The sequence below is a fragment of the Neolamprologus brichardi genome, chromosome 11, assembly GCF_056152115.1.
Source record: "Neolamprologus brichardi isolate AB-2024 chromosome 11, ASM5615211v1, whole genome shotgun sequence".
Lineage (NCBI taxonomy): Eukaryota > Metazoa > Chordata > Actinopteri > Cichliformes > Cichlidae > Neolamprologus > Neolamprologus brichardi.
This window is the reverse complement of record NC_142114.1, coordinates 21,730,803-21,755,577: the sequence shown is the minus strand read 5'-3', so window position 1 is coordinate 21,755,577 and position 24,775 is coordinate 21,730,803. Positions and strand designations below refer to the sequence as shown.

The window sequence follows — 24,775 nt, the reverse complement described above, 5'->3', positions numbered from 1 at the left end:
ATGCGGACACAAAAGAAAAATGCAGTATAACAAAAAGCGAGCCGTTTATATCTGGGCTGATGTCGAAACAAAAACAAAGCAATGCAAACTGGAGAAAAACTAACCTGAAACCTAAACGGGGAAAAACTAAAACATAAAAACTGACTTGAACACGGTCGGAACAGGATTCATGAAAAACTATGACGAGAGATAAATGGACTATGAACAGGCGAAAGGAAACTCTGTGACCAGATGTGTCTTGACCTGGTGAAGACAGAAGACATAAATACACTGAAGGGTAATGAGGGAAGTGGGTACACCTGAGGAAACACAGCTGACACAAATGAACCTGAATGCCACAGGGGACGTACAACTAAACACATTGAGCATGGAATGGACTACTCACAATAAAACAAGAAACATAACAGAATGTAGACATGACAACACGAGCTTGACAACGTGGAAACGCATACATGAAACACATGACAGACAGGGGAGAGGCGGAACACAAGGAGAGACGAAAGTACTGGCACAGCTACAATATAGAGGACAACACAGACTTACACCAAAGACAGGAAAAGACACATAAACTCAGAGACATGGATGAACCTAAACTAGAATAAAAACCAACTAAACTTTAACTAAATAATAACACAAGAGCTTCACATTATTTCAATATAACATAAGAAATTTCTTGACCATGTGCTTCTTTCCTTCTGACGTCTCTTTTATAACCACCAGTCACAGTCTTGTAATATCCCACATTTTTACCCGTTCACTGTTTTTACAAACACACCTAAGCAGAACATGCATCTGAAAACAGAGTGCTCTTCATTTGTTCCTTGAAGTGCCCAGCACTCTTGGTTATATTACAAATTTTGCAAACATTTTTCAAATCACTGTATGTGAATTCATTTTAAGCATATTTACCATCAATGGTCATTGTATTAATTACCTCTTGCTTGTGCTTGGTTGGACCCAATTTACTTTTAGAGCTGCTTCAATTTGTATTGGTATAGATTCAACAAAGTGCTGGAAGTGCTGTAAATCTCCCATTCCACTAAGTCTTGATGGTGCTCTATTGGATTGAAATCTGGTCACTGTGGAGGCCATCATGTCCTGCTGGAAGCAGCTATCATAAGATTATACAGGGTGGTCATAAAGGGATGGACATGGCCAGCAACAATAATGCAGGAGAGATCCATGATCTCATGTTGTTTACATCCAATTCTGACCTCTCTCATCTAAAAGCTGCAACAGAAAATTGAAACTAACGTTTTTCTCAGTCTTCTGTTGTTCAGATTTGGGGAGCCTGTTTGAACTGTTGCCTCGGTTTCTTGTCATAGCTGACAGCTCAAAGCAATCTGGTGGTTCTCCTCTGAACTTTGGAATCAGCGAGGCTTTTTCACCTAGATAGCTGCAACTCCCTGGATATTTTCTCTTTTTTTTTCAATTATTCTCTGTAAATTCTATAGATGTTGGCAAATCTCTGTAGATAAAACATTTTCTGAAATACTCAGACCAGCCCGTCTGATACAAACAACCATGGCACATTCAAAGTTAGCTAAAGCACTTTTCTTCTCTGTTCTAATGCTTGGTTTGAACTTTGGATTTCCTAGATGCATTGAGTTTCTGCCAAACTCAATGCATCAAACAAATGCAACAAAGTAGCATCTACAGTTTTCAAAAAAATCATTTCCAAATTTTATGTGATGGTAGATGCTAATAACAGATTCAACTGATTTCATTTTGGTGAAAATCGGGTGTAAACGTCAAATTTGCACCAAATTTGAAAATCAGTAAAAACTTTATATTATCCACAATTTTTTGTGGATCATCGTCAAACCTCACAACAATAGGCCTTGGGAACATGAGTACCTAGGTTGCCTAGGCATTACCTGCTTCTATTTACATAATAACATATATAGTGTTAACAGTTAATGCTTAACTAAGCAGATGATGAAATGTATGATCCGTTTTGCAGACACGTTGCTTTTTTTGAAGTACGTAGCTTGTTTTCAACGACTTCCTAAAGCCACTCATAGGCATTGTGCCACACTTGTAAGTGGGAGTCAGATCACATCAGAAACTCCTCAAATACTTAGTGTCTTCTTTGAAGAACTTGCCCAGCTGTCTTTCAAATTATACGCTTTGTTTGATGTGATGTTTTCAGTCCTCAGCAAAATGACAAATAATGACAAAGTGTGATCTTGTCACCTGTGCGTACAAAATATCTGTCTTTTGGAAAATATAATTGTCTTTTTTTACTTTAGAGTTCAGAGCAAACATTCCTCCAAACATTATTTGTATTCACCAGATTTTGGTTCTAGTTTCATTTCCTGTCAGCAAACTGATTCACACGGGGAAATTGCACCATCAATCAAAATATTTCTCCGTCGAGGGCTTGTTAACTTTGTTCGATGAAAGTATATATTTTTCATATGCTGCTTTCTTCTTTCGACATGCAAATAAACCAGAGAGTAGCTCACATTTGAGTCATCAGCTTGAAATCTAAGTAGCACTACGAGGAGGTTTGACACATGTGCAGTATGTGTTTTAAAGTCATTGTAGTGCTTGTTCATATATGTATTCAACCTTAACTCCCACAGCGACAGCATGAAGTGCTCTGAATCATTCATGAGCTCCTGTGCACATACATCGATAACACATCTGAGCCCAAATAAACACACGTATACGGACACTTAATGCAAGGTAAATCTCTCTGCAATGCCCCTTTTAAAATCTCTACTTGGCTCACTCGCTCTCTGTTTTGTTTGGGAGCTCGTTTTTTTCACCAGAGCTGTAGGTACTAATTTTGGAATCAGGGAAGGTCTCTAAATGTGTGTTTTTTCCATCATTCAGCCGTCATATTAGCATTACAAATGGGGTGGGGGGGGGGTGGGGGGGGTTTGCAATAAAAAACAAATAAGAAATGAAGGATGGGAAGGAGGGTGGCTGGTGGATGCGCATTTAAAAAGGAACGAGTTATGTTTCCTATTTAAATGTTGACTTAAGCCTTTTGTTAAAAAAAACCAATCTTTTCTCAGCATCAAGAAAAGGTTTGCAAACATGTCACTCTATGTTATTCAAGTCTGCTTTGAATTATTTCTTCAATTCTTTTTTGTCCTTTTCGCTATGTCTGTGTGTGTGTGTGTGTGTGTGTGTGTGTGTGTGTGTGTGTGTGTGTACATGTTTAGGCATCTTTGTGAGGACAGAAATTAGTTGCGGGGACCAGCAGTCACTTATGGGGACAAAATTCCCGTCCCCACGAGTTTGAAGGCATTTTTGAGGGTCAAAATGGGGTTTTGGTGTCAAGGTTACAATTACGGGTGTCAAACTCCAGGCATCGAGGGCCAGTGTCCTGCAGTTTTTAGATGTGTCCTTGATCCAATACAGCTGGTTTAAATTGCTAAATGACCTCCTCAACATGTCTTAAAGTTCTTCAGAGGCCTGACAATGAATTAATCATTTGATTCAGGTGTGTTGACCCAGGATGAGATCTAAAACCTGTAGGACACCCGCCCTCAAGGCCTGGAGTTCGACACCCCTGGGTAAGGGCTTCATGGTTAGGGTTGCGGTAAGCGGCGAGGGAAAGCATTATGTCAGATGCTGACAGATAAATGTCCTCACTAAGATATGAAAACGAGTGTGTGTGTGTGTGTGTGTGTGTCAAATTTGAGACGGCAGGAGATTTGAAATTTCAGAGATTAAAACACACTTGATCTGTTATAATATCAAAATCTAAAGCCAAAGTCTTGTTTGTGTTCAGAACAGCTTTTTCCATAACCAGCTTTGAGCATCAGTATCGTGGGATATATCAAGTTTAAGTAGCAAAACTTCACTAATGCAGGCTCTGTGATGTAGATCATCAGAAACAACGACTGCTACCGGAGAACTTTGATCTGTTTTCTGATCATTTGCTGGAGAAGACTTCAAAAGGGGCATTTTAGGTAAACTTTCCAGGGAGATCACCATGTGGGATAGGTGGCTGGTCAAAACAAGTTAGAGCTCATGGAAGGTCTTATTTGTACCTGTACGTTCTCTACCACCCCGTCTTTTAGCAATGATTCCTTCTTTGTCTATTTTCTAATAAACCATAACTTAACTGTCACTAATGGCTCTGAAATGGAAGAATTACATTTGTTCACATGTTCTTTTAAGTGGTTTGGATAAAAAAAACTGGATCAAAGAACATCAGGTACTTGAGACGCTGGTTTTTTTTTTAATCTTTCCAATTTGAGCGCACAGAATTTATTTTATATAGAATATCTCCTGGAGTAACTTAACATGTGGAGTGGCAACTATTGATTACTTTAAAATCATTGATAATCCTTTGGTCATTAGGAGAAACACACAATAGCAGGTCAACAAAGCAAAACTCATTTTTGATATTGTTGTCACCGGGTGGCATGAATGCCCAACTTTGTGAACATGATCATTTGAGACTGACACAATGTAGGATTTTCAAATTGATGCCATAGGTGCATCTACTAAAAATCTTGGACAGGAATCTCAGTGATCTTGATCTCAAGGTCAGAGGTCAAGTTTTCTGAAAATCTTGCAGACATGAAAACTTAAGAAACCCAGGATTGGTGGCCATTTTTTTTACTTTCAGGCTTATATGTTTGAATCAATTGCATGAACTAGATTGCTATAGATCCTATAATTAAACTTTCCAATTCCTTTTCCCCTTGCTTTTACACATCTCCTCCTCCTTTGGCTCACTATCTTTCTCCTACTTTGTTTGTTGGAAAAACAAACCCTGTGTTTCCACAGTAAACGATTTAGTTGAGTGCTAAACTGGAAATCCAATAAATATATTCCAAGTAATGTGAAAAAAGCAGCACATCACAAACTTCTCTGTCAGCTGGGACAAATTGCTCCTGTTTGACTTGTTTACTGGTTCATTCAGCCTTCATTAGAACTACACAAATTCAGTTCAGTTATTAGTACATAGCTGGGGGCTGAATATTTCTATGCTGTTTTTCTTCTCGCTAACTGACTCTCTGCTGACATCCATAGATGCATCAGCTGCAGTGGTGGGCGGTCCCGCGTCTCCTCTCGCAGTGCAGGTGTCTGACGTGAACAAGGACTACGTTTTCCTGACTTGGCAGCCGCCCAGCGCTGATGGAGCTTCACCTGTGCAGGGATATTATGTGGAACGGTGAGAATCGCGATGTACCGCTTACTTCAAATATTCCGTTGGGTTCAAATGAATCAGGTAAAAAACAAAGTGAAAGCTGACACTGAAAGATTATTTCAGACCTTTGAAAACTAGCTGACAGTGTTGGCAAATCAACAGTCCACTGAGCAGGTGTTTATCCTGTTGACATAGAAATGTGCTTCTTTGTGTATTTTTGGATTTCTAGATTTTCACTTTCACTGTTAGTGTTTTGGTTTCTGTTTTGTATTTCTAGCGCTCTAAGTTCTGCAGTATTTCTTGATTTCTAGTTCTCGGGTTTTGTTCCTGTGCCCTTCATGTCCAGTGTAGGTTTAGTTCTGTTTTCATGTGCTCCGTTTTCCCTCTGTTCAGTATCAAGTCCGTGCACTTGTGACTGTCGTGTGGTTCCTGTTTTATTTTGATAGTCTTGTGTCCTGTGTTCAGTGTTTGGAGTTTTGCTTCTCGTTACGTCTGTTTAGTCCCAGCTGTGTTTCCACCCGTTTCCATCCTCCCGGTTTTCAACCTGTGTATTGTAGTCCTCTCACACACTGAGCAAGTGTGCTGTCACGTTGTATCTTCACTACTCTGTGTGTTTTTCCTCCATGCGCCTTGTAGTTTTTTCAGCTGTTTCCCAGTTTAGTTCCTTAGCTTCCCAGTGTCTTAGTGTTTTGATTTCAGTTCGTATTTCTAGTTCCTCGCTTTAAGGCTTTGTTTTTTGTATGAAGAGTCATTTACAGCCAAAATAAAGCTGCCTTCTTTATTTCACTCCTTCATTGTCTGTGAGTCCTGCATTTGGCCGCACAGCAAATCATGGCATCGAGTCACTTTCATGTTTTTTTACATATTGCAAATGCAATGTCAGGGTTTCTTTTTCTTTCTTTTTTTAACCTTGAAACTGTTTTTGTTTTGTTTTTTTCATTGTGTTCATATTGATTTTTACATTAAGTTCCTTCATTAAGTCATTGCTTGGTTGGTGATTTATCATGTCATTTAAGTATTAATTAAAATGACAGCTGATTGTGTCATTTCAACGGGCACTTAATCAACTGATCAACTGTGAGACAATTAGTCTGACTACACTACCTTTTCGGACTGTGTGCATGTTTGAATTCAGTAAAACAACGAAAGAAAAGTATTGATGAAAAGATTTCAGGTTTTCATTGCCAGAAATATCCAGCACAGAGATTAGATCTCCTACAGTGAGCTCACGTTGGTTTGGCATTCATTAAAATGCTTATTTTAGATTGAACTCACAGTGATTTCCTGTGCTGCAAGTCAACATGTGACCAACAGTAAGCCTACACTGCTAACCCTTCTGTGTGCTTCCGCTGCTGAGGAATTTGAATTGGACATATTAAGTTGGCAGATTCCTAATGAGATGGATGGTATACATGGTAATTATCAACCCTCAACTGTGTGTTAACAGCAGACTCAAAGGCTCTCTGAGGAGATCAGCTGCTGGAGCTATCACCAAAATCAATCAGTCAGGATCACCTGAACACGTGTGCTCATATATTTGCATTTGTGCATTTCATGTTCGTTTGTCTATTTTCTTCTTTAGTCACAAAACACAGCTCTAAACGCTACTGGTTACTGAACAACGAAACAAAGTGTAGGATACTTCCCAGTTCCCTAGCAACCCCCCCCCCCCCCCCCCCCCCCCGTCTGGTTAGAAAAGTGGCAACAGTTTGTCATTGATGTCGTGCAATTTGAGCCTGGACTTGTACTTAAAAAACATTTTTGTTCTGTTTTTGGAGCCCTGTTATTTTTGCGATGCTCTCTGGTCACAATTATACTCTTCTGTGGCGTACGTACTGGCTGTTGTGTGGGATAAAGTGTTTCAGAATTGGTGTTATAATATTGTACCCCGCAGACTGCACCTAGTGTTGTTCAAACACAATGGGTTAGTTCTTTGTTTTTCTTGTACAATTTTTTTTTCTTTATTACTGTATTTTCAGGACTGACTTCTCCCTTGCACCGTGTCTCCTTTTCAGATGTGACCTCGGCCAGGGTGAGTGGGTGCGCTGCAATGTGGATGTTCAAAAGATTTGCCATTACCCAGTGTTCGGGCTGAAGGAAGGAACTCTGTACCAGTTCAGAGTACGTAGTGTGAACCAGGCCGGTGCAGGGCGCCCCTCCAAAGCCACAAAGCCCATCCTCACTGCAGACCCTCTGGAACACACCAGGACTATGGGTAACACATTAAACATCAACACTGACATATAAAAAGCTGTAAAATGTGTTAACATTGCTGATTTTTCCTGCATCGTCTGATTTATTTGTGGAGTGAAATTTAAACCTGACCAGCAGAATACCTCAAGAGCTTTGTCTTGTTGGCGTCTGATATCATAAATAATGCCAAATTATGCACAACAAATATGCATGAGTGCTTTAGTGGAGGAACTTTCCCCGATCAATTAGCAAGTGGAAAAAACACTCTCCTGAAATTGCTTAAATTACTGAATCAGGCTTTGCGATGCAGTTGTATTTATTCCTTAATCATAATTAATTAATTGTTCATAAAAGAAGATGAATAAATAAAGAAATGTTCCCAATCTCTAAGATGTCATTTTCTCTCTTGGGCAGCCTTGTTGATGTAAGATCACAGGCACCAAAACTGTCCTATCAGTTAGCTGTCAGGTTCATGTACTTCATGTGGTTTGTAAAAATGGGGGAACTTGCATGACACATCAAAGTGTTTTTCTTTGGTAGAACTTTTGGATGTCTGACAAAAGATGCATAAAGATGCTTTTCTGGCTCTAGAGAAAGTTGGTCTACTTTGAAAACCACAAATTTAAGATTATAGAGTCAGAAGGAAGAAGAATTTCTTCTCATACCTTGAGATTTTCATCTGGACTTTACTGACTTAAATCTGTGACTAAACTGTTGGCTTTCAAGCTGCATTGTGGGTAATGAGAGGAAAACATGGCGTGTGCCAGAGTGAAAAGGTGCCAGTGTATCATTATTTCCTTCATTCAGACTAATGTTAGGTCACCTTTATTTATATAGTACATTTCAAACAAGAGCTGTTGACTCATAGCTCCACATGAACAGACTCCTGCTCCTTAGAAAAGATCCTTGAAGTTTCAGCACTTTTCTACATATTTCAATTTATGGTCTTTTGAGAGCCAGAGTCAAAGAAAGTTTAAATTCCTCCACTAAACATAGCAGACTTTTTCATCAAGCACTGTGGTTTGCAAATGCAGTTGCTCCATAAGTGCTATTGGAGAACAAATGCCTACCAAATCAGCACCATGGGTGGGTTTACCACTGTCAAGGGGTACTTTACATAGCTAGCAGCCTGCCCCATGGACAACAACTTAAAATACCTTTGGATTCGGGTAGATATGGTGGTCTCCATAATAAGTTCCCTCTCGCTTGTAGTTAGTTAGAGTGGACCTAATGGCAGAAAAAAGATAGAAATGCAGCTTAATCATTGGGCAATTCTGTCTGAAGTCGGGCTCAAAATCTTATGCAGCTGTTGGGTTGTTGCTGACTGTGATCGCAGCATATGATTTACATTATTTTCGAACACATCAAGCCACTGAGCGACCCCTGCGCCTTTTCATGGAAGCATCTGCGTGCACTATGTATCCCCACTTATTTATTCAGGCTTTTCCTTTAATTTGTCACTCATCTGCATCCACAAATGACTACAGAGAGCATCAACAATGTGTTATCAGTTCGTTCCTACTGTTTATTCACCTCATCTGCCTCAGTTGCCATGTTACACCTGCAAGGAAATCAGCACTACCAGAGAGAACAGATGTAGGTGTGCAGATTTAGATCTCACTTTGTAGAGCCGCGGGCTTTGGCGGTTGTTTCTCTGACAGCTTCTTAATTACATTGTGGGGTAGAACACATTAGTTCCTAAAAGATTACGTATTTTAAAGCTTTTCTGTTTGGTCAACGGTATAATGTTGGAATGATGGGAGCAATTAATAAGATGCGATGTGGATCGTGGAGTGTGTGCGTGCCTGTGTGTAACTGGGAGGACAGATGGACTCTGGTTAGATGCTGTGGATCATTAAACACAGATGAAGGACAGACAGAAGGCTGACTTGCCTCCGGCCTGCTCTCCATCCTCCCATGTCGGTCTAGCTCACTTCTTTGTGTCTCTCTGAGTCAGACTTTCTTATCAGTGGCTGCTCCTCTAACATTAATACAATAATACTGTTATCGTAAGCTCATATATAACTTCATTACCCTGGTACCACGTTCCTTTCTATCCTCTCTATTTTCAACCTGTATCTGTCTGTTTGGTTCTCCTTTCTCAGTGGTTACAGTGGACAGGGGAAGGACCATTACAATCACAAAAGATGAACTGGAAGGTGAGAAGCTTTATTTTTATTTCAGTGCATAATTTTGTCAGAAAAACAAGCCACTTGAACATTTTCCCCATAGATTTAAAACAGCATCCATGTTTTACCGGCACGCATGGTGCCTCCTTTATGCCTGCAGGATCCCTCGGGGTTTGTGGCTTAATGCATCTTCATATTATATTTAACAATGAGCTGCAGTAATTGTATGACTGTAGCAATGAGCATTTGCTCCATTTACAGAACTGAAAAGAATGAACAATCCCTGGCGGTGTCCTGGTAAATGCACATAATGGCTCGAGCTAGTGTGAATGCCTGTGAAGAGGGCTGATAACCTTGGCAATGTAACCCACGGACAGATAAAAAGGAAAGCGGGAGGAGGAATTTGTGTTTTTGGAGCCATCTAAAACATGTAGCACAGGGAGTCCATTTATACTCTCTTTATTCTGTTCTCCAGGGGAGGTTTAGAGCAGAAGGAGTGTATACATGTATAACAAAGAAGTGCATGTGTGCAGCTTTTAACAGAAGTCAAATGAGATAGCACTGCAACATCCTGAACTTCTAAGATCAGTCTCCATCCAGACTGACTCTGTTGCAGTACACATAACTTCAGACACTCCCTTGTCCAGATTGTATGTTGTGTGTAGAATGAAGAATCAGAATATTTGAAAGGTTATATGCTGTAGAGCTGTGGGAGGGTTGGAGAGAAACTAAGCCGAATGAATGTGATGTATGTAGTTTGCTAATGCTGTCTCACCGACCTTTGTTCCTCTAAAATTAAACTTGGATCCCTTTTTTATTATTTATTATCTCTAAAAAATTGTGACGTTTGGAGGTCTGACCTTTGTTTGACCTTTGAAGGTGGAGTGCATGGCATGAAAAGTTTGAGAGCCACTAAATTATGGTCTCTAAGTTCAATGAAAGAAGAACCTTTCTCCCTTATTTTGGCTTTCTGAAAAGGGGAGGCTAGCCTCCAGATTAGAAAAGTGAGCTAAAAAAAGTCACAACCAAAACAGGATGTGACTTTTGTAGTTAATAAAAAAGACATCTAACTCCTCCTTATTATTGAGTTTATGGTCTTAAGCTCTAGTTTCAAACTCTTCTGTATTATGTAAGTTTACATTTAGAGTTGCATTTAAAGTTAAATATGTTGTAGATAAAGTATGCAGTAACAAGCTTAAATAGTGTATTGGAAAACTGGAAACTGAGAGAAACAGCTGGCTAGTTTTTATTAATTTCAACAAAAGCAAAATATAAAAATGACAGTGTACTTTTATAAGTGGCTTCATTAGTACTTTGAATCGATCCCGTTGAACTGCCAAGCTAATCTTGGCTTGATCTTCATCTTGGGGACCCTGATTTACAAAATCATCTCGATGTTGTATTCATTATGTTTGAGGCCATATATTCATCAGCACTGGGCAAAGACTATAGGAGCCCATGATTTTAATGTCAAGTCAAGTCAAGTCAAGTTTATTTATAAAGCACATTTAAAAACAACCAAGGCTGACCAAAGTGCTGTACAATAAAATACAAATATAAAATACAATAAAACACAAGTACATAAAACACCTCACTGATAAAACAATAAGTTAATACAGTAAGTTAAACCTTGCTAAAAGCCAATGAGAAGAGGTGAGTTTTAAGAGCAGTTTTAAAAGTTCCTAGGCTTGTGGAGAATCTGATGTTAATGACCTCAGATGATCACTGAAAAAAAATTAAAGTTAAAGTTGGCATTGGTTTCACTTAGCAGACACAGATGTCAGGTTGTAAGTTTTATGAAATTCATTTCAGTTTTATTTAAATACCATCAAGTCACAATGGTTACCTCAGACAACTTTATATTACAGAGAACCCCCCCCAAATGAGCATGCACTTGGCGACAGTGGGAAGAAAAAACTCCATTTTAACAGGAAGAAATCTTCGCCACAGTTCCCAGACTTGTATTGTTGTTCCTTTCCTTTTGTGTACAGTATACACACCGTATGGGAGAAAACTTCAGTCTGCCACGTTGAATCATTACATGTAAATAATAAAATGCTAAACACTTTATGTTTGACATTTAAAGATGTGCTGCAGTCATCTTCTTTTGAACTGAGGTCAGGTGACTGACTTCACCAATCAGGTGCGTTCCCCTTACTGTCCCTAAATGCTCATTTTAGCTGCACATTAAGCATAATTTTCCTACTGCTTGGTTGTTTAAAAAAAAGAGTGCATTAAAATGACTATATTGTTTGGCTTCAAACAGAGTTTGATCAAGCACTCTAAGAGCCACAAAAATCAAATCATTTTCCCTTAAATTAGCATATTCAACAGTTAAATGTTCAAAAGAAATGTAAATGCAAAAACAGTAAAGCTGCAAAGTACATAAACCATTTAGAGACCAAAAAATCACTGTGATTAACATCCCTCTTATGGACAATATTTGATCATTTGATTACCAAGTATTATTGGCTTGTTGTGCAAGCCTGTGCTTTAAAACTCAGTCCTGGAGGCATTGTTATGCTCATTATGAAGCACATGTGTGGGGTCATTAGTGATGGCTTGGCTTTTACTGTGTACTTGTTTGTTTGTTTGTTTATTTTTTATAGAGCTCTATCAGGGATCTTTGGGTTCTTATAATTAATTTAAAACTGGTGTTAATTGTTCTTTTAGCCTGTTCTTGTCTTTCTGGAGCAACAAACGAAAGAAATGCAAGCATGCATTAAATAGAGGAGGTGAAATATGTTATAATTACTCTCTCGTTTACCCCGCTGAGAAAACCCGTACAACCACCGATGAGCCTGCTTAATAATATCTGTGTTCTCAGTAAACTTTCATTTCTCTTCACATATACCACACAAATATGTGTATGTCTTCACAGTTTCACAGCATTCATTAAAAATAGTCCCCTCCCTGAAAATGGGTTTAAGGAGCTTATCATTGCTTTTGTCCGTCGTCAGCAGATTTTACTACATGGCTTTATGGTTTTTTCCGTAACCGCTGCAGCACTACATGAATTTTTTTTTTTTTAAAGCACAGTGTGTCCTGCTGCTCAGATACTCCTCTGTATACTAACAAAGGTTTGCTGCCTCTACCATCCCTCTCTCTTCACTACTCTTTCAGCTGTGGAGCTCTTCTCTGATCCACACTGCAGCTCTACAAACTCTACAAGGAATACAAACGTTCAGACACAGATGGGACACTTCTGGCTAAACCTGAACACTTCTATTGTCCTTGAATCATTTGGAGTGTCACTGAAAGTATTTGACTACATGTTATCTGCTATACCTAGGTATTAGAAAATTAGGTGAAACTGGGGTAGCCAGGTGCTGTGCACACATTCAGCAGCAAAGCATTTTAAGAGAAAGAGAATCAAACGCAGCTTCTCAGCCAACACTTTTTTGGATTTTCATTCTCATTGACCTTGTTCTAACTTTTGCATTCGTCATCCTCCGCTTCCTACTCCTGTCTTTGCTCTCTAGGTCGAATCAAAGCTCCTTTTCCTCCCACAAATGTCCACGCCTGCGAGGTGAGCGACACCTACGTGGTGCTGAGCTGGACCGAGCCTGAACCCAGAGGCAGGGAGCCGCTCACCTTCTACGTGGAGCGGGTCAGTCACGGCACATAAATATTCATATTACAACAACTCAGAAGACTCTGATTGGCTGCAGGCCTCCCCCGAGGTTAAACTTCCTTCATCTTATGAGCTCATAAGTGAAGTTTTAGTGCATCTACTAAAAATCATTTTTAGATTAATCACATCGGAGCATAATTTAAACTTGGAGAAAAATCTCCAATCTTTGTAGCAGCCAGTAGAAAATCTCCTCACAGCGACTTGAAACTGGTCACTATAACATATTAGAGGTTTATTATCAAGCTGATTTGTTTTGATCCACTATTTGAAAAAGTGGCCTGCTCTGGGAGTCACAGTTAATCTGCAGTCACGTGATATGTTGTCTGAAGAACTGCAAACTAAAATCGCAATGATAACTGTTCATGCCAGAAGAGGAGAAAAACTGAAAGATTATATATCATGATTCGATTTTAGATTTCTAAGATGGCTGGATAATTGAGATAAACTTATACAGTTTAATTTACAAATCTGTGAAATGAGACTGATTATCTTCTGTGAAGTTTTACACATTGGCTTTTATTTCATTTTAAAAAAAACCTGCCTCTGAATTAAAAATATATGCATATGTGGGAAATGGACAGCAGTAAAATGTTAAACATTCATTTGAGCCAAAGCTCCTTAACTCCATAATTATAGATTAAAAAAATGTAATGGGCCTGTGTAAGTTGAAAACCCAGCAGAATTTTCACCAGAGTCTGCAGCTTCTGCACTTTACGAAGCGGTATATCATGTTTCAGCTAATTGCTTCTATTTTACTGCAGCTTTAGTATTTTGGTTCAGTCTCGAGTCACATAGCATCATTGTTGCCTGCAGCGTGCATACAGTTGTTTTTAGCAACAATAGACTTGATGTACTTTACCTACTCTGTACCAAACAGAATACAATGATTGCATCTAGCTGGCAACCACAGTAATCAGCAACTTAAAACCTCAGCAGACGACAGAGAGCAATCCAGACCTGATAAGCAGTGATTTTCATACCTTCAGGTTTCCAACAAAAGTTTCATGTTGCTCTGTAGATGCTGGATTAAGAGTTCCATCTTAAGGAAGCGATGATCCAGAAAACATCCACACTTTTAAGATTTCTGAACAAACACGCACCTACTACGGTAAAAGACATTAAAATATATCTACATTTAAATTACAATTAGATAAAAAACTCACCTGGCTACTCTGTTAAGTAAATCTTTTCAACTTCATATATCTACGTTTATCACATTGCAGCACCTAAATGCATTTAGATGCTCGCAATCGCAGAATTGGGAAGAAAGGGAATTTAAGTGACTTTAAACATGGAATAGTTGTTGTCACAAGATGGGCTGCTGTAATTATTATATAAGGTGCAAATCTACTTGGATTTTCACACAAAACCAGCCCAGTTGTTTAAAGAGAATGGTCTGAAGAAAAAAAAAGAAAATGTCTAGAAAGTTGCAATTCTCTGTGTGGAAATATCCTGTTGATGCCAGTGGTCAGAAGACATTGGCTGAAACTCACAGCAAGGCAACAGAAACTCAAATAACCATTCCCTATAACCAAGTTATGCAGAAGAGCTTCTCTGAACAATCAATATGTCAGACCTTGAAGCGCATTGGCTACATCAGCAGAAGACCACATGGCGTGGTGCTTCTTAACAGCACATGTCTATCACTCTATGACCACAGTGTACACATTTTCACAATGCTCATGCCATCTAAACTGGGTTCTTTAATATTACAGTGAGTTAAATGGCTGTGCTTTGAATTGTGGTAGATGATGGATGTGTTGCTGATAAACTGCAGCATCTGTGTGATGCTATCACGTCAATATGGATCAAAATCTGTTACAGTATACAGCAGCACACTGTATGGATTTACAAAGAGGACCCAAAATGCAGACACCAGGGAACGTGGAACAAACCTTTAATGTTGACAGAAAGCGAGCCGTTTATTGAGGCTGGTAAAACATTACAAAACAAAAGGCAGACGTGAAGCTAAACAATAACCTAAACTGGGGAAACTAAAGATAAACATAAAACACCCAAAACATGAAACCTGACTTGGATACAAAGATACCTGGACCGTGGAACATGGAAACATGGCACAAAAGACAACACATGACCTGACAATGAATGAACAGAAGCACACAGACTAAATACACACAAGGGCGATTAGGGGATGTGGAAACACACGGGGAAACAGCTGACACTAATCTGACATAACGAGACAAAGGAAGCACACTGACATAGGACACAGACCTTCAAAATAAAACAGGAAACATGAGACGCAGACATAGCAATACGAACTTGACACATAAAACACACAGCATGAAACACATAAAGGTTGAAAGAAACTTAAATACAGGGGTAGAAAAACACAGAGAGAATCTAATAAACAAGTGAACTTAGTTAAAGAACTTAAACTTAAACATAAACATCAAAATAAACTAAAACTTAAAATGCTGGTTCAACAGACCCAGCAACGTGACAAAATCTCTGAGGAATCTTTCCAGTACCTTGTTGAATTCGAGTCACAAAGACCTGAGGTACTTCTGAAGGCGAATGGGCTCCAATCCAAGTTTCTTATAAGTGTATATAATGCTCTCTCTCATATGTGAATATTTACACGTATCCAGCTAACCACAGTTGTAATTAGTAATACCTTCACTTCCAGTGAACACAAGAATCAGTGTTCTTGCATCAGTACTTCCCGCTTGTTTTGTTTGGGAAGTCCGGAGCTGGAACGTGAGTCAAATTAACAGCAGGCTGCTGACAACAGCACTAATTAAACAGACAGAAGGAGAAGAAATACACACCCACATATACTGCGGTGTTGTCAGTTTAACTGAAACTTTACCATCTTATTAAAAACAAGCAGACCTTGATGTTGCTCTTACATGCCACATATTCTGGCATCAGGAGGGTTTTTTTTTTTTTTTTTTGCTTGCATGCAGAGATTTTTTCTAGTGATTGGTTGTTGGCTGAATGTGTTATTTAAAAGGCTTTGTTTGGTTTAAAATTAGTCATGCATCTAATCCAGCAACCTTTAAAAAAAAATCTTTTTTCAGAGGCGTTATCGGTGATGTCAAAAAAGTTTTCTCCAACATATTGGAGTGTTTGGACAGCCCCTGGCCTTTACAATAATAGAAGACCTACAGGCTCTCTAATATTAGCCCAGGCACTGAACACTGACCTTCTAGCTCCAATAATCAAAAAAACTGCTACAGGAAATAGATCTTTATTGAAGCTTTATAAGTTACTGAGGTAATAAAACTGTCAAATCTGTCAAAGGCATCTGAAATTACTAAAAGTCTACAGCTTCACTTCCTCTTATATAATGAAGAGAACATTCAAATATCATATTCGCCCTTGAGCAAGCACTTTATAATCACTGATCTCTGGGAACATACCCGGTTCTAAACAAAGACTTGGGGAAAGAAATGATGGCAATACAGAGCAGGACAACAGCTACGTTAATGTAGCCTATAATGTAGACACTGCATGATGATGGCTAATTGACAAAGATGAAAAGGAAAAAAATTCAAGATGACAAACTGGCGGTCTACAATTTGCATACCTACCCATCTGTCTTCTTTTTAACTTTATCCAGGCATATTGTTCCTTTTTTCATATTTCTGCCTTTCTAAATCAAAGTATCACTGTCTGTCACTCCAAACTGTGCGGATTGAATCCACCTGCATATTTTAAGGATCCTGAATTATGAAGATGTCCTTGAGATAGACAGCACTTTGGAAATTAATCTAATTCCCCACCTGTTTCAGTCCCTGACAGGAAAAAACAGCTGGGAGATGGTGAGTCTGGACATGGTGGTAAACTCTCCCAGGTTCCCAGTATTTGACCTGGTGAAGGGCAAGCAGTACTACTTCAGAGTGCGTTCAGTCAACAAGTATGGTGTCAGTGATCCCTCTGAGCCGAGCACACCGATCTCCCTCGGAAAGCCACAAGGTGAGATTAAATATGTTATGTACCGGTAGCCATTTATTACTCTGCCTCTTGTAAAGGTCACTTAGATTTTAAAGAGTGCCGTCATTTTTCAGCATTTCCACTCTGAACTGTATTTCTCCTACTCTACATGTTCACTCATACAGTAATTTTACAAGAGAAATGATGTGGCTATATTTATCTCGGTTTTCAGTGGTTTAATAGATTATCTGGATTTCTTATTGAGAACAGATCACAGTACAATATTGAGGGCTCGATAGGAATAATTTATCAACCATATAATTATCATTTTAAATAAATGACAGTATGAGACGTATCTTATGGGTCTAATAACATTACCATAATACACAAGTCCTTGTCTGTTGTTAGTTTCTTTGGCCACTGACTTCGCATGTTGGCACACAGATACTTCTCGGGCCCCTGCCGGTTCTTATCGGTATCTGATGTTGTTGCGTGGTCAAGTTGCCTAGCAACCACTTAGCATCAGGATAAAATGAGGCGTTCTGTTTCTAGCACTTAGACTCATTATAAAAGCATTGGATCCTTTTTTATTTCACCACAATAACATTTAATTTATATCTACAAAACTACAAAACATTTTGCATTATATATAATATAACATCATTAAGTTGCCTAGAACACATCTATGTGTGTGTGTGTGTGTGGGGGGGGGGGGGGGGGGGGGTTAGCAATGGGCTAAATTCACATGTTTTCACAGTTTATGGACCAATAGCACCTATTGTTTTAATTTTATGACAATAATACCTTCTTTATAGCCACGAAATCTGAAACATACATGCCTACCAATGATCTAAAATGACCTATTTTTAGCATTAAATGTATCAATTCACCAAAACAGCACAAACAAGCAAAACAACAATACTGAAACATGGCCATGCAGTACTTTTATATTTTAACAGAAAAAAACTAAAATTAGTGCTAAGGTTTTTATTTCCAATCATTTTCTATAAAACAAAAAACAATCCTTCAGTGCTTGGTTCATAGAATTCATGAAAGTTTCTTGCAAAAAAAAAGTAAAGTTTTCAGTAAGTGGTTCTGAACAACTTTGTATGTACCCTTGTGCTCTAACAAATGTGTTGAGTGCATTTTCTTCCTCTTAAAATATTTAGTTCAGTGGAATGTTCCCAAAATTTGGAGGTACCCCCAGTGGAGGTAGAACAAAGCAAAGTGATGTTTTTGATAACCTCTAAGGTTTCCCACATATGAAATGGATTATTGTATAAAAAAAACATTTCATTGCAAAGTGGCAGATGTTTTGGAACAACCCATAAATAAAAAAGTACAAAACATATCCAAGCGAAATAGGAGACGCTCCACGTGAACTTATGTGATTCAATAATGTACGCTCCCAAAATTCACTGCGACAGAGAAAAGGGGTCCTCTACGTGTCTGAATAACAGAATGTGAATATCTCGATGCACAACAATAGGTATAATTTTATATTGTACCTATATATGAATATATGATGAGTCTATTCATTTACTTTTTGGCAGACTTGCCCCAGAAACACCAACCAGGGTTGGCTGGGCAGATATCACTTGTTAAGAATATGTGATATGTAACTGTAGCAGTAAAAAGTAATGATATTGTAAGTCCACGTAAAATAATATTTCTCTGCCTTATATACCAGTAGTGTGTTTTCTTTCCTTTTAAGGGTAGATTTTTTTTACAGTTATTGCTATGCACCCTATAGAATCCAGTGTTTTATGTCCAGAAAACTGCCAGTAGCTACTGGGAAAAACAAAAGTCATCCTTTTTTGGTTGCACAGTGATTTTTCATTTTCTCAGAAGATTTCATACCCAGTGGCAGAAAGCTGCATGGTGAAAGCAAGGTTTAGAACCAGTCTAAACACCAGTGGTGCCAGTATTATATTATGAAACCAGTAGTTAAATTATAATAAGTCCTTCCATCTCCTTCCTCTTATCCAGTTCAGGGTTGTGTGGTAGCTTATCCCAGCTGACATGGGGCAAGAGGCAGGGTACGCTCTCGACAGGTTGGTTATCAGAGAGATAAGGAGAGACAACCATTCATGATCACGTCTTTGGCCAGTGTTAGAATCACCCAGAGAGAGCCTACACAGGCATTTCTAGGACCTGTAGATCAAGTGTAGGTGTGTGTGAGTGCATGTGTGTATGCACAAGACAAACAAGACAGGGAAGCAATGATAGAGTCCTTGAATTGTAATGCTACTCTAGATTATTTCAGTATAGAAAACAACAAAGTTACAATCTTCAAGCTCTACTGTGGGCCAACTCCTGGGGAGATTATTGACAGAAAAATAGGTGTTTTCTATCTTGTAGTCAGTTTTCCTTTTACCATTTTAAGTTTCGTGGTTTTAGTTGATATTTTTTTTGTTTATTATCTGATTCCCACCAGCCGTGCCAGCTCCACCTCACTCTGTCATGGCAATTAGAGACACAGACACCTCTGTGCTGCTGCAGTGGCAAGAGCCCGAAGACAAAAACGGCATTCTGGGATATTATCTGTACTACAGCGAAGCTGGCAAACACAACTGGAAGACAGTTAACAACAAGCCCTTTGCTAAAAACAGGTATGTGGGAAAAATGTTAGTATGAATAAAATTAAGTTATAGTGACAGCTAAAATGATCTAATTTCATAGGCCATTTCCAGATCATTGTAAGTGATATGCATGATAAATAAAGGTTATTATAGTTAACAAAAACTAATATTAAAACTCACAGTAGATATAAAAAGAAATTGAATTAAATTCAAATAAAACACAAACTTTTTAAGTGTAAACAGATATGTTTCTTTAATTTAGCAGAAAAACTGAAAATAACATCAATATTACTTTCAGATTTCTTTAGTCTTACTTTTAGTATTGGTATAATTTGTTATGACAGCTTGTCTGGTGAGCCTTTGATGGGAATATTTATTGAGGCTTTAGACACCTAAGAGACTGCTTTCAAAAAGTTCTTTCTTTTCATTTTACATCTATAGTAATTGTTCTAAATCCTGCCTCTGGCCCACCTGACATTAATACTTAAAAAGACTAAAACTACACTGAAATTAGACTACAACTACGTATGTTCAAACTGCAAAAGCTAACTGAAATCAGCAAATCAACTCTGGAAATGAACGGAATTAAAAACATAAAGTCAAAAAGAAATAGAAATGAATATCATAGAAAATGCAGAACTACAATATATGTGATTTGAACATAATCTCTCCTCAGGTTTACAGTCCATGGCCTCAAGACTTGGAAGGACTACGTGTTTAGAGTAAAGTGTGTGAGCCGAGCAGGAAACAGCAGCTATTCAGACGAGTCTCAACCCATCATGGTCAAATCAGCCATTTGTAAGCATGCCTGCCAGACAAAAACATAAAATACTAAATATTTTGTAAATATTTTGTAATTCTGTTATTGAGCATCTAACTCAGAGCACTTACACTATATTATAATATTTAAATGGCAGTGAGTGCTGAGTATGTTCAGGGGTTTCTTTGGTATACAGTTGTGGTATGCATATGCTAATCATAGGCATGAATGTCATAAAAATTTGAGATTTTAATGATTTCTTTTAACATCTGACATAATTCAACCTGGATATTTGACCACTCTTCTTGGCAGAATTGGTGGAGTTTAAATTGGTTGGCTTCTTGGTTTTTAAGTGGAGTTCACAAATTTTTAATAAGGTTGAGGCCAGGGTTTTGAGAAGGCCATTAGTGAAGTGTAAAGTTAGCCTAAGGGCAGCTACACATTTCAGTTGATCTTAAAGGTGTTGATTTTAGAGTAGGGGTTTCTGTCTTAGTCAACATCCTCTCCATGGTGATGTAGACCTCCAGCAGTGCCAGCTCCTGTGGCTTGAGACTCGGTGGTTCCTGGGTTGTCTTGAACATCCCAATCAGTTTCCTGTCATCTGAAGGTGACCGTTTGAGTCTTCTTCCAAGTACAGTGATGATTCATCCAAATGAGTTGTACTTGCGTACAGTTGTTTTTACTGATAATCTTAGAATCTGTTGCAGTTGTTTACAAATGGCTCCTTCACAACTTGTTTAAATCTGCAATTCTGCTTAGATCTTCACTGAAATCCTCAGATTTTCCCATGGATCTCATCGGTCAATCGAATAAGTGCCGTCTAATAAATCATTTTCAATGCTAGAAAAGAGAAACTGCCAGCTGAAGTCAATCAAGACTAACTCACTAACGAGAAGTTAATCGGCCTTTGTATTGTCATTTAAAAAGACACCGTAGAACCTTCAGCACCACTTATTAAAAGATTTAAGTGAATGTATGTATATTTTTCAGCCTCTATGTATAATTTTGACCATGTGTGGAGTATAGAAAACCCAAAACAAATTCAAACTTCTGCCCTCAGTTATTAAAGTTGTACGCTGTGAAAACACTCCACTCTGGATTTCTTTGACCTGGTCAATCATTAAAACACCAAATTATCATGACATTCATGCCCATAATGTGTGTTTGTAAACTTCCCATCACATTTTTTTTTTCTTTTTCTCAGCTTTCACTCAGTCTTGGTAGAATGGGTTTTTGTTCTTCACACTGGTAGTTTTCATTTGCAGCCTCACGAGTCTCCCCGTTAATGCATATGCATTGTAAAGCAGGACAATGAAAGGCTTCCAACATTCACCCTACATTTGTTATTTGGTGTCCTCCACATAGTTGCAGCATTTTAGGTAGCGCAAAATCATTTTTAGAAAATATTTAACAAAGAAGGCAGAGAAATCAAAGCTTGCATTAATATAGCACATCACTGTTCACTGCTCTTGTTATCATATCTAATGGAAATTGTGATCCTGTCACATAACAGTCTATATGTTTTGTCAAGTAAGCTCTACCAAATGACTTATCCGGTAGAGACTGACTATACATGAAAAGCCACTGACCCTTCTTGCAGTCTCAGATAATATGCTTTCTGCAGCCTGCAGTATTGTAGAGTTATGACTCATTTCGCTTGGCACTCACTGTCAGAATAATCTCACATCTATTCTGCTACTCTACCATTACCTGTGGGATAATAGCTTGAATCCAATTCTTTGTGAGGAATGCATTTTTGTCAAATAGAATATGAGGTGAATATTTATTTCGTTATCATTGGAGAAAGTCTAATGTAGGCCTAGAGTTGTGAGATTGAAAATTTGGACAGAAGCTGTTGTCGGTCAGAGAGTTATCGGTCTGTTTAGCAAGAAGGAGTGCCTACTGAGACTTTCTCATCTATATGTATTTTTTTCCCCAATTCCTTCTGCTTGTCCAGATGTTCCTTCTGCTCCCTCTGCCATCGCCCTTCTGCTATGCACTGGGTCAGAGATGGTTTTGGGCTGGAGGGCTCCCTTCTCTGATGGGGGAAGCCCTGTACGTGGCTACTATCTGGACCAGAAGGAAAAGGGCATGGAAATATGGAGAGAGGTCAACGTCAAACCTGTCAAAGAGCGCCAGTTCAAGGTGGGTAATACTGAAAGTTTTGGACCATTTCTCTGAAATTTAAGTGCTGACTTAGGTGATGGTCTGGTTACAGACACAGGAACAGTTTTGGGATTTCAGTGAAATGTCTGTTGTCAACCAGACTGGCACAGAAAGCAGAGCAGACTTTGCAATGCATTTTTTAAAAGAGACCATTTTTCTCCATTTAAAATGATAAGTTAACATTAGATATTCTTTATTTACCCCATTTTGGGAAATTCCTATGTCACAGGAGAATATATTATTATTATTATTATTATTATTATTATTATTATTATTATTATTATTATTGCATTTGCTTATCATCGTGGCAGCTGAGCTGAATCAGTCTGTTAGGTAAGGGGTGCGGCTGCTGCCTGTCCAGCAAGTGCTGTGGAGGGTGGTCAGCACTATCCATGATGGAGAGCAGTTTGTTCAGTGACCTCGTCACCACCACAGCCTTAAAAGTGTCCAGTTTACAGCCAGTCACAGAGTCGGTCTTCCTGATCAGTTTAGTCAGTCTGTTGTTGTCACCAGCTTTGATGCTGCTTCTCCAGCAGACCACAGTTAAGCAGATTGCACTTTCCACAGCTGACTGATCTCCAATATTTTGCTGCACATGTTGAAGGATCTCAACTTCCTTAGGAAATAGAGCTCATCCCCTTTTTATAGTCAATTTCTGTGTACAGCTGTAATTTTTTTAAATTAGAAAAATGTCAAACTGTTTGGATGGATTGCTTTTAAAAATGTCAAGACATCGGCGTCCTCTTTAGCATGCGGCACAATTTAGCACCGAGATTGGTTCAACACTGATTCCAGACTTGTCTGTGCTAATTAGCAGCTAAGACAGTAAGCCTAGAGCTTTAAGGTAGAATGCCAACATGGTAAAGCTTATACCTGCAAAACAACAGCAGGCTGGTATTGTTTTCATTGTTGTTATTATGATATATTCATACAGTCATCAAGCATTGTACAGTTAGTATGGACAGTATAAACAATACAAAAGTGCTAGTGTTATGCAGTGTTTCCTTATGTCAGCAGAAAACATGTTTGCATGTTTTCCACTTACTGACAGCAGCCGAAAAACAAAAAACATGCTGTTATACTTTTGATGAAAATAATACAAAAAAGAATAAGTGCACAGAGAGATTTCTAGTCACTTGCTAGTCCTTGCATTAAGGACTTTTATAATAATGACAATAATAAAAGTTATTTCTGGATTTTGCAGTTGCCTCTAAATAATGGCAATAACGGCCAAAGCTCCCTCATTCGCACTGGCTGTGTCACTAGGCAACAAGCAGTGTCCATGGAGACCCAGAGGAAAGTTAAATCTTTAACCTGTCTCAGAGAGATTACAGGTGCTCTGTAATTAGACATTGTGTAAATGTGTTATGTGTGAGTGGCTGTTTTTGGCTCCTGGGAAAAACAAAGACAAAGCCAATTAGAACGAAAATGACTGTGCCACCATAAATCAAGATTAGCCCCGCATGTTGCAAAGTGCAGACTTTTGAGGACTGGAGACCCCTTTTGCTGAAGAAGTAACCCTGTGATGAGAACATGCAGCGCCCCCTTTTGGACTAAACAAGCCTTTTCAACATTACATCTTCAAGAAGCACAGAATCGGCGTGAGCCTTCATTTGAATCAAGTTGCTGGCTTCCTGGATGCAAATTAGAGTCATTAGAACATCGATTGTGCTGCAATTTTGAGCTCAGGGCTGCTTTTCTGTCTGGAGCTGTGCTCATGATTTTGGTTTGGAAGCTTCTTTGCTTTAGCTGTCACAAAGGACCATTAGGAGGCAATTTTAGAAGACAAAAACAGACTTTAACTTCCTGTTTTTCTCTCACTTAACTAAAACGAGTACACAGATTGCTCACTTAAGTAGAAGTATCAATAAAATACTGTACAACTACTGTAACAAGTGAAAGTTCTTCATATAAAATCCTACTTACAGTACAGACCAGTTAATAAAAGAAAAAAAATCACTTTTTTTCCAGAGCAGATGCTACTTTGAGTGACACATTAACACTGCTTTGTTAAGTCTGATGCATAAATATATATTATATATTAATTAATCTTTTGCTGTAGCTTGCTTGTTATAAAGTATAAATCAGCTTATATTAACAGGCTTCTCTGTGAGCCTTAAATTGATATTTAAATATAACCATCAAAACTGTCTAGACAGCTTTTTAAGATAAAATGATAAAAATCTGAAACTGTTTTTTATTCTTCCTTTTTAAATGAAATATCTTTCCTAACCTGCGAAATAACAAAAAAAAAAAAAAACTTCAGATGAATACAGTGGAATAGAAAATATGATA

The 24,775-nt window shown here is 38.4% G+C and overlaps 1 protein-coding gene across 3 annotated transcripts in view; it reads left to right on the top strand.

Moving 5' to 3' along the window:
- Nucleotides 1–24,775, top strand: part of myom3 (myomesin 3) — a 69,740-nt gene that overhangs the window by 27,511 nt on the left and 17,454 nt on the right. For all 3 annotated transcript variants that reach the window (XM_087848340.1, XM_087848341.1, XM_087848342.1), the window contains 8 exons: nt 5,002–5,143; nt 7,135–7,334; nt 9,418–9,471; nt 12,924–13,051; nt 16,831–17,014; nt 19,410–19,584; nt 20,231–20,352; nt 22,272–22,459. In XM_087848340.1, coding sequence (XP_087704466.1) covers nt 5,002–5,143; nt 7,135–7,334; nt 9,418–9,471; nt 12,924–13,051; nt 16,831–17,014; nt 19,410–19,584; nt 20,231–20,352; nt 22,272–22,459 — 1,193 coding nt within the window. The remainder of the gene's footprint in view (nt 1–5,001; nt 5,144–7,134; nt 7,335–9,417; nt 9,472–12,923; nt 13,052–16,830; nt 17,015–19,409; nt 19,585–20,230; nt 20,353–22,271; nt 22,460–24,775) is intronic.